This window comes from Salvelinus fontinalis, chromosome 6, assembly GCF_029448725.1.
Source record: "Salvelinus fontinalis isolate EN_2023a chromosome 6, ASM2944872v1, whole genome shotgun sequence".
In the NCBI taxonomy this organism is placed as follows: Eukaryota; Metazoa; Chordata; class Actinopteri; order Salmoniformes; family Salmonidae; genus Salvelinus; species Salvelinus fontinalis.
This window is the reverse complement of record NC_074670.1, coordinates 33,362,186-33,376,588: the sequence shown is the minus strand read 5'-3', so window position 1 is coordinate 33,376,588 and position 14,403 is coordinate 33,362,186. Positions and strand designations below refer to the sequence as shown.

The window sequence follows — 14,403 nt, the reverse complement described above, 5'->3', positions numbered from 1 at the left end:
CAAAAATGAGGGGTCGGGAATACGTTAACCATTGGGGAGCGGTTAAGGGAAACTTTTCACCTTTTGACCCCATCATGACAGGGCTTGTTTGTGTACTGGTAGGGTAGAAGGGGGTCAAAAACAGAAAAGCAGCCTCGAGAGGAAGGATTCTAGGCTTCTATGGCTCTCTCTCAATTTGTCTCTCCGCAAGTCCTTGAATCCTTTCTCCTCACCTCCTTTTCAACCGCATTGGAGGAGAATGTCCAATGTCTCTTCCCTCGAACCCTGGTTTCCAATGCGTTTTCAGAAGGAAACAAGAAAAGAGGAAATCGAGGAAAGATGAACTGAGAAAGAGCCTAGCTGACCTCCAGTAATCCTCCAGTGAGCTCGCTGGGGTACTCCACTGGGGCTTCTGCCTGGCTTAGGAGAGAGTTGACCAGCTCACAGAACCTGATGGAGAAACAGCACACACAAGAAACTAAATCATATGGAAAGACAGTCATATATTCATGGACCTCACAGGCAAATCATAGATAAGACCTGCTGAAACACACACAAACAAATTCAGTACACGGCACTGTTATCAATCTTATATGTCATGGCATATTAAAGGGGACCTTTCGATTGCCAGTTATTTGCCTTTCACTGTTTCCGCAAATACTACTATGAAAACCACTTCCCATTTTCTTCCTTCTCAGAAAGTCTTGGATAACACTGGGTATTTACTGTATCCCAATACACAACACCTAGATAATAATGTACTGTATTAGCACACAATGTAAAATACATACACCTATCAATCCACACAGAAAGGGGAGAGAGAAGCAGGCTCTATTTCCATATGCCAGAGTAAAATAAACATTAACAGTTGTCATGTCAACACAATCAAATAATGTGATAATGGTTGAATGAACAGGCCCAATCTGTATGTACGTTTTATGTGGGGAATGAATCATTGGTTGATATGGTCGGTTGTTACACCAGTTCCTGCTAGACAGCTGGGGTAAAGGCTGTCTTTTGGTGTGTGTTTGTGCGTACCTGCGTGAGCGTGTGTCTGTGTACAAGTGTGTTTGCATGTGTGTGCGACTCACCCTTTACAGTGCAGCTCGCTGGGAAAGCAGAGTTGGAAGTCATCCGAGTTCTCCAGGACATACAGGAAGCAGCTACGCTCGTCAAACTTGGAAACACTGAACAGGTCAAAAGGTTAAAGAGGGGGATTAGGAGCTACGCAACACTACAAAGCGAACAGCGGCATCACAACGAAATAACAACAAGTATTCTCAAAATAGCAATGCAGGCAAACAAAAGTTTATTCCAAAGGAATATGAATCAAGACAAGAAAAGGCAATAAACACATTCAATACGTGGCTCTGCAATTCAGAGATTTTTTTCTTCTTCTTTGTATCTCGTATAGATTGAAATACTGATAGGTTTCAAGCCACCGGGTGATAGTGTTGCAAATACAAACTGAAATCAAATAAATCTACCTACTGCCCTGGAGGCAGTTCGGTAAGCAAAACAAGGGTAAAGTACACAGTGACCTCCACAGCCAAATAGACACGGGCTCACACACACATATCCAATCCCAGTCTTTGAAAACAGCACAGACAAAAACACCCTGATGGCCAGTGGCCAAATCCGCCAGACAGTTAAAGTGTTTAGACTCAGTAGACCGCAACCTGGGTTCAAATACTATTTGAAATCGTTTCAAATACTTTAGCCGGGCTTGACTGAGCACAATGGAACCAATAGAGTTGCCGCAAACCTGCAAACTCCGCCCATCTGGAACTCCAGGCAGGCTAAAGCAAACGCTGAAATATTTCAAATAGTATTTAAACCTACGTCTGGTAGACTAGCCCTGATGATGTGTACGGGCTGCAGGCTTGAACACCACACACCCACACACATCAAATGTTAGCACACTCTGTACTGTCAGTTACCATACCTCACTCCCCGGATTTGCGAGGCTGGGAAAGTCCACTGGGCTTTCTGGCCTTTCTATGGAAGGGAAGACATGGCAGACTGTCAAAATGCTCATTCAACAGTCTAAACACACACAAAGTATGCACGTGCCTGCACACACTCGTGGGCGCACGCTTCCTCATTAGGCGTGTCTTCTTTCCTATCACTGACGTGGTGCTGTTAAGAAAACACTCCACGCCTATTCTAGTTAAACACAATTCTGTCTCACACCATTCCAAATGTATTGACAGTTTGAAAACTGTAGACCTGTACAGTATAACTCAGTAGTTAAATATCTACAAGGCGGTAGGGGTCTGTTTACCTGGTCCCAGATCTGCTTGTACTGTATTAGCCAACTCTTATGGTCATTGTCATGCCAAACATGGTCTGTACCTTCAGGGGTGTGATGTGGTTGAGCCGAACCGTGCAGCTGTCGTCCTCCTCACGCACACACACTATGGTGGGCTGGAGCACTTTGGTCTGCTCCAGGATCAGAACCTGAGGAACGGCAATGGTTAATGGTGATAACAGTTTTTAGCATTAAAAGGTTATTTTTCTAAATACTTTCACTGCAGAAAGGCACTGTACATTGTCAACGTGACAAACTATCCCGGCAGGGTGACGCCAAGTGCCAACTTCATTAGCAATTATCTAACCATGACGGTGCAGTTAAAATACATGTTAAAGCAAATATTTTTTACTGCTCTGCATTTGAATGGCCAGAACTGTTATATACAAGACAGAGAGAATCTATTGAGATCTCACAAAGCAATGTGGGTTTGAGGAACTGGGAGTACTGGGAGTGGTGGAGTCTGACAGAGTGTCTTAGCAGCGGACAAGACACTAACTAAATAAAGTTGAATGTACTGGGAGCTGTGGTGAGGTCTTACTGGGCAGCGGTCAGTGGAAACAGTGGGTTTGCAGGCTTGCAGCATCAGCTCCATCCAGAAGTCCACAGTTTCCTGTTTAGACGGTTTCACCTCCGGGGGCTTGGTGAACTGACGATACAAGATGAACGTCTCCATGACCGAGCCCACATACCTCAAAAGAAAGATGCGAATAAGTATTTCAAAATCAAAATAAAGTTGACCTTATAGAGACATTGACATTGACCTTAAAGAGGCCATACCAATATTTTTCTCAGGGGAAAGGGGTCCCCTAAATGGACAGTATCTTTAACATTAAAGGTCCCGCATAAAATCATGTTTTTCATCAAATGGATGATATTTGGATGAAGCCAGATCAGAGTTGGATGACCAAAGTAAGAAAAATTACTGTTGCTGGTACATTGATCAAGTCTGAGCATAAAGTTACTGGTCCCCTCCCCGTGTCAAACACTTGAATTCAGATGGTGGGATTTTTTAGGGATTTGTGTGACATCACATAAAGCCTTAATTTGAATATACCAATGGTAATGTCTTATAATCTTACCTAATCTAAATAAGTACCGCCTCATAACCATCAGCACAGAAGGTGTGTTTGCAGAGGGGTGTGGTTTACATAGCTAGCTAGTCTACTGGTGCCAAAACTTGACTGCAGGGTGACATCAGATTACAGGTTTCTCGTATTCATCTATGGCAAAATAAATTATAGGTTTCCCCTTTCATCTGTGTCTGGTGTTTGCTAGTTACTGGCTAGCTCGTTCTTCAGCCATCATGGAACAAAAAGGGGGGGGAGTGTCATTCAAAATTCAGACGCAGTTGTCATGTAATATATCTGTCAGTGCTGCTGCAAACTGCAACAGAAGAGACATGGCAAATTTTTTTGACATCATTGATAGTCATGGTTTATGAACATGGTCTGGCAGTCAACATATATATATTTTATGAGGCATAGCCAGACCTCACCCTGTCCAGTTTCAACTGAAATTGTCCAAGATGAACTAGCTACAAGATGAACAAGCTAGCTATCTTCATGATCTCACTGCAACACTGCTGTCATGATGTGGCCCTTTCTGGGTGTAGATCATGGCTTCCCCCTCTCTTTCTCTCACTCTCCTAAACCCAGCTTTTATTGCCCCAGGTCGTAAATACCACAGAGACTCTCCCTGACCATGCAATTGAGAGAGAGTTTCACAGTAAGACAAACGGATTCTCCCGCCCAATTCTACTACGTCCCAGAATTTGAGAATGGAACAATATTCCTATTTTGGAGAATGTGTAGACGGTCGGTGGAGAAGCCAGCTACAACCCGGTCCGTTTTGTTTCATGTTTGTGACCTCATGAAAGACAAGTGCCTCAGTTATGGAGGTTTGCATCTAATTCTTGTATAAAGTGAACAAGTAAAGATGAAACTATTTGTGAAATGAGAAGTTAACCTTTCATTTGAGAGACATGTATTCCCTGTAAAGTTTCACTAGTCAGCGGACACAAATTATAATTTTGTAATCTGAAGATTTTCCGTGGTGCCCCGACTTCCTAGTTAATTAAATGTACATGATTAGTTGAATCACGTAATAATAATAATTAGAGAATTGATTTGGTAAAATAACAGTCTTCACCTTTAATGATAGCCAGACACGACACTGCTCATTACATCCAAGTTGCTTTACATAAGTATTTCAAAGAAATGTCAGTCAAGGTGAGCTCTCCTCCACTCAGCCTATTAGCTCCCTGCCCACTCAGCCCATCTTTTCAGCCTTACTGATAGTTAGACATAAGAGAAAAAGTGAATTCTCAAATTCTGAGCATTTTTAAATTGAAAGAAAAAAAAAGAAGGCTATTTTACATGGTAATCCGAATGACTGTGCGGGCCCTTTAACAAGATATTTTGAAATGTGCCCTCTCATTCTGGTTTCTAATCATCTCAATCTCAAAAACAAGGTTCATATAACATCAGTGTTATTGAGTACATCACTGGGGCCAAGCTTCCTGCCATCCAGGACCTATATAATAGGCGGTGTCAGAGGAAAGCCCATAAAATTGTCAGAGACTATAGTCACCCAAGTTATAGACTGTTCTCTCTGCTACCGTACGGCAAGCGGTACGGGAGTGCCAAGTCTAGGACCAAAAGGCTCCTCAACAGCTTCTACCCCCAAGCTATAAGACTACTGAACAATTTTTTTATTTTTTTATTTTTTTAAATCGCCACCCGGCAATTTACATTGACACCACCCCCCTCCCTTTTGTTCACTGCTGCTACTGGCTGTTTATTATCTAGGCATAGTCACTTCACCCCCACCTACATGTACAAATTACCTCGACTAACCTGTACCCCCACACACTGACTCGGTACCTGCTGTATATAGCCCCGTTATCATTATTCTTATTGTGTTACTTTTTATTTTAGTCTACTACGGAAATATTTTCTTCTTGAACTCTTCATGAACTGCACTGTTGGTTAAGGGCTTGTAAGTAAGCATTTCACGGTAAAGTCTACACTTGCTGTATTCGGCGCATGTGACGAATAAAGTTAGATTTCAATCTGTTAGACTGATATGCTCATATATTTCACATCAAGAATGCCTGCCTGGTCCCAGATCTGTTTGTCCTGTCTCGAATGTTTGCAGTGACAATGACCATAGGATTTGACATGAACTGTGACTCCTCTCACCACATGGGTGCATTGAGCCGGTAGAGTTTCTCTGAAGCCTCGATGACCTTCCTGTGTTCGTTAGCCAGGATGCTGGCTCCCAGGTAGAAGCCTACGTCCCAGTAGTCCTGCATCTTCTCCAAGCTGCCCTTCCTCCCCAGGAGGCTGCTCAGGGTCACGCCTGGATACACACACACAACAAACACAAACGGGCACAGACAGACACACACGTTAGATAGTGAGAATATTATTATTATATTTATATTTTTTTTCAGGCTAACAGTATGGCATCGAAATGTAACAAAAGAAAAAGAGACATGACATGGCACAGAAGCCCAAATAGAATAACAGTGACATGCATTGATAAATAATGTACGGGTGTAATTATTTAGTGTCTTTATGCAGGCTCTTAGCAATGATGACAGTGATTGGCAGGGTTTAAGACTGCACCAACAATTAGCCCACACTTGGTTGATCACAGACATGGATAAATAAAATAAGGCAATTGTAGTTTACTTAAGCAATTAAACAAAACAAAAACACACAAGTTCCCTTTGACAGGCTACTGATCCAGGGCAGTGGAGTGTCGGTGTGAATAATGTACCTATTTTCCGCAGCTCGATGGAGGTGTCAAATTCGTGGCCGGCAGCCATCAAGAGGACAACGTTGTTGATGCCAGAGTGAAGGGTTGGCTCTGTCTTGAAGGCTTTGCCGTACCTGGGGGAGAATCCACGAAGGGAGATTAAAACTGATTCATTAATACATATTGCTGCCCAGTCAATGAGCTGACCTAAGCAATGATTTGTTTAATAAGGGCGTATCATATAGTATCAGGTGTGTCGTGACTGTTTATGCCATCTGCTATGTCTTCATTCTAACAGTGTTATGCAGCCTTTATGACAGAGGACTCAAGTAAAGTGTAACAGAAAGGATGGAGGGAACTCAAAGGGAGAACATAACAGACTGATGTAGAGCCCTAGTAAGGAGGACTTGACTGGAGTGAGTGAAGGGATGCTGTGTCTACGGTGTGGATATTAGGACGAATTACAAGTCCAAACTGCTGTACTAATATCAGTGGTGGGCCGTCAGGGCCTTCTCTGCTGGCCTAAACATCATCAGAATATAATTTTTTTTTTAAATATATATTTTCCCACAAATATGTATTAAATTATTCCCCAGAGTAAGAGTTATAATCTTCATTTCATAGCTTTCCTCTTGGTTGCACTGCTTCCAGCCCCAGGTTGAGATTTGGAGGGCTGGTCTTTATGTTAGATCTTTTATCCAATCATATTCAGCCATCATGTGTTGCCAGGGGTCTAAAATCTGCCCTCAGGCCTTCAGAATCAACAGTGCGGGCGCTTGTAGCTTATAGTGAATGGAAATTAAACTTTAGTGTCAACCAATCAGCTTTAGAGTTGGCTATTGTACGCCTGCTGGCTGGCTCCAGTGTTACACAGGAGCCAGCTAGCAGGCGTAGTGCGTGCACGTCTTTTGATTGGATTACCAATATTGAGAGGCAGGTCCTATGGAGATCTAGGAAACTGAATTTGATAAACAAATTAATTTGCGTACTACTAAGCTGTTTTTTCAACCCACAATGGCGGAAGGAGGAGAAGATATCGATTTGGTCGAGGATATAATTATAACGCCATTCTCAAGACGAACTTTTCAAGAAAAGTTAGACATTGTAAGGAGAGGTCGCCCGACGCAACAAAGCCTGTCACAGGCGGGAAAGGGCTTCGTTCGCTCGCCACTTTCAAAGTTTCAACTACGAGCGCTGTCAATGGCTCACAGGCTCCTTGGCTCCGAGAAGCATTGCAAACTGTACTGCTGGGAATGCCTATTATTTGCAAGTGATCGATTTGGTGTTTGGAGCCACACTGGCTTTGCAAACTTGAGTTGTCTAACCAAGGCAGCAACGAGACACCAAACAAGCAATGGTGCTTTTGAAACCTTTTGGGGACACCGGAGTGGATCTACAGCTCAAAGAACAAGCGCGCAGGGCAACGGAGCTGCACAATGAAAAGGTGAAGGGAAATATTGGGTAAACACTATTAGCCCAAAAATGTCCATTTGTCAATTTCAAGGTGACGCAACGCCTGGTTATACTGCGTTTCTGTCTAAATGTATAGTGTCTAGAGCCATGGCATCATAATGAGGTGGATTAATTTGGGTGGGACTGTGTAATACCTCACTGAAGGCCCAGGCCCCAGGCCCACGGCACGCCACTGACTAATATGGATACTGTAATGGTGTGTCTCACCAGTAGCAGGCCTGGTCTCGACTGCGATGGTCTTTAAAGCCAGAGCTCATGAACATGTCTTTGTAGATACGGCCGCAGAGGCAGTGCACGTCCGACGCCACCCTGCCACCTGACTCCACAATGGGCAGAATCACCTCCAGGGCCTTGGCACGGTCACCTGGACGATTCCTCCTGAAGGTCAAAGATTAGGAAACATTATGACAGATGGAATCCTCAGAATCAACAGCCTGTGTCTTGCTGCAAGTTAAAGTGTCGGGTAAATTTCTTGATGAAACTGTGTGCTTGCTTCAAGCTGTCTAAAATAATAAAATGGGGGAAAAAACAGTAGTGTGCTTTCAGAAAGCCCACTAATTAAGTGTTAAAACAGGGGAAGGCTTTAACCCATTTAGTGTTGTATACACATTATTTCCTTCTATTATATAAGGTGAAAGACTATAGTCAAACAGAATATGTGAGCAATACACAAGTGGAGGAACAATGGTACCTGTTTAAAGCAAATATGTAGTGAAATTTGATATTCTGCTGGGCAGCCACCAAGCACATGGGCAAGTTGTTCAGAGTCTCTACCAGTTTGATAATGGCATCGTAGTCCTGAAGTCAGAAAGAGGACTGGATTACAGCAAACCCTTTATCAACATTATAATAACATCTCTGATTTCAATGAATTATATATTAGGCATGGCTGCAGACACCTTTAATATTCTTTAAATTGACATACAGAGTGAAGGTCCTCATTCAAATTGATTTACTTTAACCCCTGCAGTACTTGTTGGGTTGGGCGACGTCAACCTTTGTTCTATCTTGATTAAGTAGCCATAAACAAAATGGTGACATAAAATGAATATCCCCCCTATTTGCCAAGCCAAAAATATATACAGTGTCAGTCAAAAGTTTGGACACACCTACTCATTCAAGAGTTTTTCTTTATTATAACTTTGTTCTACATTGTAGAATAATAGTGAAGACATCAAAACTATTAAATGACACATATGGAATCATGTAGTAACCAAAATAAGTGTTCAACAAATCAAAATATATTTGAGATTCTTCAAAGTACCCACCCTTTGCCTTGATGACAGCTTTGCACACTCTTGGCATTCTCTCAACCAGCTTCATGGTTGAGAGACACTAAAAAGACTGCTAAAAATATATTTTAGTAGCCTATTTCTCTCTATTGGAGGTGTGGCATAAAAGAAGTGTGTGTGTCTGTGTGTGCCAACACGCAAGACAGACTCGTGGGCTGTGATATATTATGGTTAGTAAATAATGAAGGGCCTGGCTGCAGAGCACACAACTCTGCTGTCCCCAGAACTGGATAATTATTCAATGATTCGCATTTTTGACTAATCTTCCTCTCTTATTAGGCCTAGGCTTCTATACGTTGTAGGTAGGTTCTGCACATGGCTAATAATAGGCTATTGAAATAGGCCTACTCTACACATAATTTCTTTCATAAGCTTGGCTCAGCTGTTAGTTTCCTTTTGACTTCATTTTTCCACCAAAATATTGTTTGCACAATTTCACTTCCTGTTGCCTGTAATAGTTGCCATTCAAAATAAATCTGCATTAGAAAATCACCTATAGATTCTGACTTTCACAATTGTTTCCATTTGAAAGCTGCAACTTTAGGACATTAAACACTTTATTAAAATGGCCTACTTGGGAAATATCTTTTATTATGTTAACTTGTCTTAATGCTTTTGATAAGCTTTTTTTCATTAGTAGGATTTGGCTTTTGGCCATTTGGTTCGCAACAGCAAGTAGGAGGGATTAATCATTTATTTCAGACTAAGCTTTGCTCAACTGTAAGGTTTATTCAAACTACTAATTCTATTTTTCTATCTTTTGTTCTACCTCTCATTATTACCTTAGGCCTATCATGTTAAGTTATTCAAAAACAACTTGAAACTGTCTGAGAACTCTGTTAAATAAATGTATTGTTTGATCAGGAAGTAGTACAGCAGGAGGAGGCGGGAGAAAGCCAGCATGCATAAAAACGGATGTCATATTCATATCAAATGGAGAGAAAATACAAAATTAGGCTTTTAAAATAGACACCGGATTGTCCGCTATAAAAAAAAAAAATGTATAGGCTTCGGCTATATGCCCAGATCACCCGACACAGAGAGAAAAAATATATTTCTGACAGGACATTTTGTGCTGCTTTGGTGAAAATCTTAGTTCTGTCTACATTGTTCTTTTGCATTCTATAAATTGTTTATAACATATTTATTGAAATAGGTTATGCATGCTATAGCAAAGAAATAGGCCACTTGGCATGGCCCTGCTGTGGGTTGCCCGGGCAGCTCTTTACTGCGTGGTGCCAATCAAGTTGAAATAGGCTATACATTGTCTGTCACGTCACGATGTCATCACCATCAACGATGGCTGTCAATCAGCTTCGATATCCAATACTATCATAATATCAGCCAACCCCTACTAGACAGTGTTCTTGCCTACAACTGAGGCCCCCGATAAGATTAGTTTATTTTTTTACTGAGAATGACCATGGAGGGCTGCCATCTAATCATTGTTAGCATTCAATCCCCTTTATATTGGTCTTTGTGTTCGCAAGACAAAGAGCATTAATGTTTCAATGAAGGCAACCCTCATGCAAAAACATGCAACCGTCATGCAAAAACAGGCAACCGTCATGCAAAAACAGGCAACCGTCATGCAAAAACAGGCAACCGTCATGCAAAAACAGGCAGCCGTCATGCAAAAACAGGCAGCCGTCATGCAAAAACAGGCAGCCGTCATGCAAAAACAGGCAGCCGTCATGCAAAAACAGGCAGCCGTCATGCAAAAACAGGCAACCGTCATGCAAAAACAGGCAACCGTCATGCAAAAACAGGCAGCCGTCATGCAAAAACAGGCAGCCGTCATGCAAAAACAGGCAGCCGTCATGCAAAAACAGGCAGCCGTCATGCAAAAACAGGCAGCCGTCATGCAAAAACAGGCAGCCGTCATGCAGACTGTAGATCCACAACACCAACACACAGGTTTTAAAGGTAGATTCAGCGATGCATGTAGTAAACTGCAGAGTTGTGCCAATTTCCACAACAACTAAAAGTATGAGCACGAGGCTAAACTTCTCAGCTATTGTGGTCCTGCAGCTATCACACTGCAGCAGTTACTCTGTGTGAGTGAACTGTCTTGCATCACGCTTATCTTCAACATGTGTGGTTCATCCTTCTGCTCGTGGTAACGTCATATCGCCGATTCTCTGTTTAAAACACCACAAAAGCATTCCACGGCCATAAAAGTGAGCCCATGCCCAAAAATGTACTGCCCAAACAACAGCCAGCATAACATAAATAAGGGCAGTCTTGACACTGGCAAACACAGTACCACTGAGCCCTCGGTCATGTTCATTAGGCACCAAATAGTAGGAACTACTTGGACTTGTCCAATAAGAAGCGCTCATTTTCCATTACACAAAGCTTTGCAACAGTGTAACCTAATAAACATGATCCAGGTCCCTCACTCCCATAGCTAAGCCCACCTGGACATCCCGGTACGACAGCAGTAGGTTCATGATGATGTCTGGGCTGAGCAGCTCCACCGTGTCAAGGCGCTTCTGGATGCGGCCCAGCTCCTGACTCAAATCCTGGCCACTGAAGCGTTCCCGGGCCGTGCGGATCTCATGCCGGATGGACTCCCGGAAGTACTCACTAATAAGAGAGACAGTTGTGCCCTTAAGCAAGGCACTTAGCCCCTGAAACTGCTCTTGATCGAGGCATATATTGTACATAGCACGAATGACTGATAATAGCTCATGTCTAACTGAAAGACATTTGCAGTTGGGCAGTCTAGACATTTCCAAGCTTAACCTTGTACTTTATTTGCTGCTATTCTCCCACCCAACCAAGCTATCAAACCAAGCAGTTTGGTTGAGCCAAACTAAGTGAAAAACACAACGAGGGAGTCATAAGGGAATAATTAGACATGCAGTGTGGGTAGCATGACATGCTGACCTGGCATGAACGTGCACATTATCCAGCAGTTGAATGAGCCTCTCTACCAGTGGGGTGAGGAGGGGTTCCAGTTGGAAGCTTGGCTGCATCAGTTCTTTGATGCCGTTTAAGAGGGTCGCGTCGCAGGCAAACACCTTGCCCTGTGGCAACACCACATATGGGATGAACGTGTAGCTCCCACACTGCTCCTGAGGGAAGACACACATACAGGCATTAACATACAAGCTCACACAAGCGTTATCTATATGCAGCATACATAAACATATGATGACCAAACCCCGGCACACTACTAGCAAACAGAAACGTATACAATATTCACGTTGGTACCACTGTATTAACATGTGTTCAAATATTAGGAAATGTTTTTGCTTAAATCACATCTCGGCAAAAGCTTAATAGACATAAATGAGGTTATGAACACTGTTCCATTGTCATATGCCTGCTTGAGGACTTACGATAATGGGGTACTCACCTTGGTACCTTATCCATACCAGAGTGGTATCATGCTCTAATAGTGGTGCTGCTTTAAACACACATATCTGCTTGAAAGGTCTAAGGAAATCCATTGACCTATAAACCCATAAGAGACTGCAATTCAACTTATAATTTGATCCTAGGGTTGTTTTATATCAGAGAAATAAGGGCTAAAAATATTTTTTAAGTACAGCAGTAGTTATTGGCAATATTACGCAACTGGTGGTGGGATTTTTGTGGCAATGGAGGGGACATCTTTATGGCACTGTAGCCTACTTCTTCCAAAATGTCACACCCTAAAATCTCTTTACAACCCAATTTCCCCCCAAAGTGAGCTGGCAAAAAGCCAACTTTGTCCCTTCGTCAATCATTTAATAATTGTAAACTTTCACGATGCCCTGGGTGTACCTTGAGTGCTTGCAGGTCGCTGTCCTGCTTGTAACAATACAGGATGATGTTATTGGTCATGCTGAAGCTCTCTCTTACACCCAGGTGATAGAAGAGGGACTGCTGGCAGTAAGTATCACTCATTTCCACCACTGCCACATCTGTCAAAAGAGAAAGGCCAAAGTGGGTGTCGAAATACGAAAACACCCGTGCAGCGCAGGTACGCACTTAAAATACCTGTGTGTGCAGAACACACACACCAACTTTTTAGCCAACAACACTTCAGAAGAATGAAGTAGTGTGGTGTGGCCAATGCCTTACCGACAGTCGGCATGACTATACTTGCCTGCATTGTAGAAGATATCAAGAATGTCAGTCGTCCCAAGCGATATTCTCTCGAAAGGAATGGTTTTGAACACCGCGTGCGTATCCGCACAGGCTTCTTTCACGGACTTCAGTGACAAGTTCTCTTCTGTCTGTGGCAGGGATGCATCCTCAGTGACAATGTATGCAACAGCAACAGCCCTAGTCCGGCTCCGGGGGGAAATAATGTGTTTATTCGAGGTGCTGAGTTCAATAGCCAAAGGGTCCTGCCATAAACTTCCAGCTGATACCCAAACAGGATCCTTTCTCTTAACCTCGTGCAGGCTCATACGCCTGCGTTCGGTGGTATACATTTCCCCAAATATTCAAGAACGCATATTCCAGTGTTGAATACCCTTCATAGACAGTGCAGCTCTGTTCCTGCAAATTCCCCAGGTGCGTCTCGTCTCGCCCCCGTTTCCAGTGACATTCCTTGAACTGTTCCATAATCTCCACACGCCTTTAACCCCTCCCATATCCCCGGTTGCATTGCGCGATTTCGTTTTGCGTGGCCCGGTGCACCAGTTCGGCGTAGTCTTTACATTTTAGACCATTCCATTACTCACCAGGGGCACCGGGCCATGCGAAACGAACTCGCCCAATGTCTAGCCCAGATTAATTGTTGGATTTAGAGAGGCTCTTCTACGACCTCTGCTGACTACGTAGTGGTGTAGCCAGAAATTCGTTGGCGGGTGAGTCTGCAGAAAGGTTGCTATGCGGTAGAGATACATTTGTCGTTTTATAGCTAATTTTATGCGATTCTACACATTTTGCTATGAGACTGATAGAAAATGTTGCTGTTTTAAAGCTCATTTCCTGTAATTCTACACATTTTGCCATGGGGCAGAGGAAAATGTGCATTTTTATAGCTCATTTTATGCTATGCTACACAATTTGCAATGAGGTTGCGAGAACATAATTCAGTTTATGTTACAAAGAAAAACATAAAATCTTACTAACGAAGTGCAATGCTTGCTATGAATTCTACCTGGTGATGTTTGCATGTTTAGGTAAAAAGACAAATAATGTCCTGTTAGGAACACTGACAAGTAAAGGACATACAAATATGTTTGGGTGATTGGGTGGATCTGGCTCCCCAGTGGGTGGGGTATGCTGATGATTCAACCATACACGCATCAGCAACCATAGCTAATGAAGCCACTGAAACCTTAACAAAGAGTTGCAGTCTGTTTTGGAATGGGTGGCCAGTAATAATCTGGTCCTGAACATCTCTAAAACTAAGAGCATTTTATTTGGTACAAATCATTCCCTTAAGTTCTAGACCTCAGCTGAATCTGGTAATGAATGGTATGGCTGTTAAACAAGTTGAGGCGATTTAGATTGTGAACTGCCATGGTCAAAACATATAGATTCAATGGTTGAAAGATGAGGAGAGGTCTGGCCGTAATAAAGAAATGCTCTGCTTTTTTGACACCACACTCCAAAAAGCAAGTTCTGCAGCCTCTA

The 14,403-nt window shown here is 42.7% G+C and overlaps 1 protein-coding gene across 2 annotated transcripts in view; it reads right to left on the bottom strand.

The window, feature by feature from the left end:
* Positions 1-13,425, bottom strand: part of LOC129857709 (mitogen-activated protein kinase kinase kinase 5-like) — a 28,278-nt gene extending 14,853 nt beyond the window's left edge. Inside the window, exons 1-13 of one of the 2 annotated variants that reach the window (XM_055926211.1) lie at positions 12,920-13,425; positions 12,595-12,734; positions 11,713-11,900; positions 11,241-11,409; positions 8,220-8,326; positions 7,736-7,906; positions 6,077-6,189; positions 5,494-5,653; positions 2,832-2,982; positions 2,335-2,439; positions 1,925-1,977; positions 1,071-1,166; positions 345-429 (exon numbers count right to left, since the gene is read on the bottom strand). In XM_055926211.1, the coding sequence (XP_055782186.1) occupies positions 345-429; positions 1,071-1,166; positions 1,925-1,977; positions 2,335-2,439; positions 2,832-2,982; positions 5,494-5,653; positions 6,077-6,189; positions 7,736-7,906; positions 8,220-8,326; positions 11,241-11,409; positions 11,713-11,900; positions 12,595-12,734; positions 12,920-13,250 (1,869 nt within the window). In that variant the 5' untranslated portion in view covers positions 13,251-13,425. Of the gene's footprint in view, positions 1-344; positions 430-1,070; positions 1,167-1,924; positions 1,978-2,334; positions 2,440-2,831; positions 2,983-5,493; positions 5,654-6,076; positions 6,190-7,735; positions 7,907-8,219; positions 8,327-11,240; positions 11,410-11,712; positions 11,901-12,184; positions 12,283-12,594; positions 12,735-12,919 lie in introns of those variants that run through there. The other variant, XM_055926212.1, reaches the window with a different exon arrangement.
* Positions 13,426-14,403: the final 978 nt, after the last annotated feature.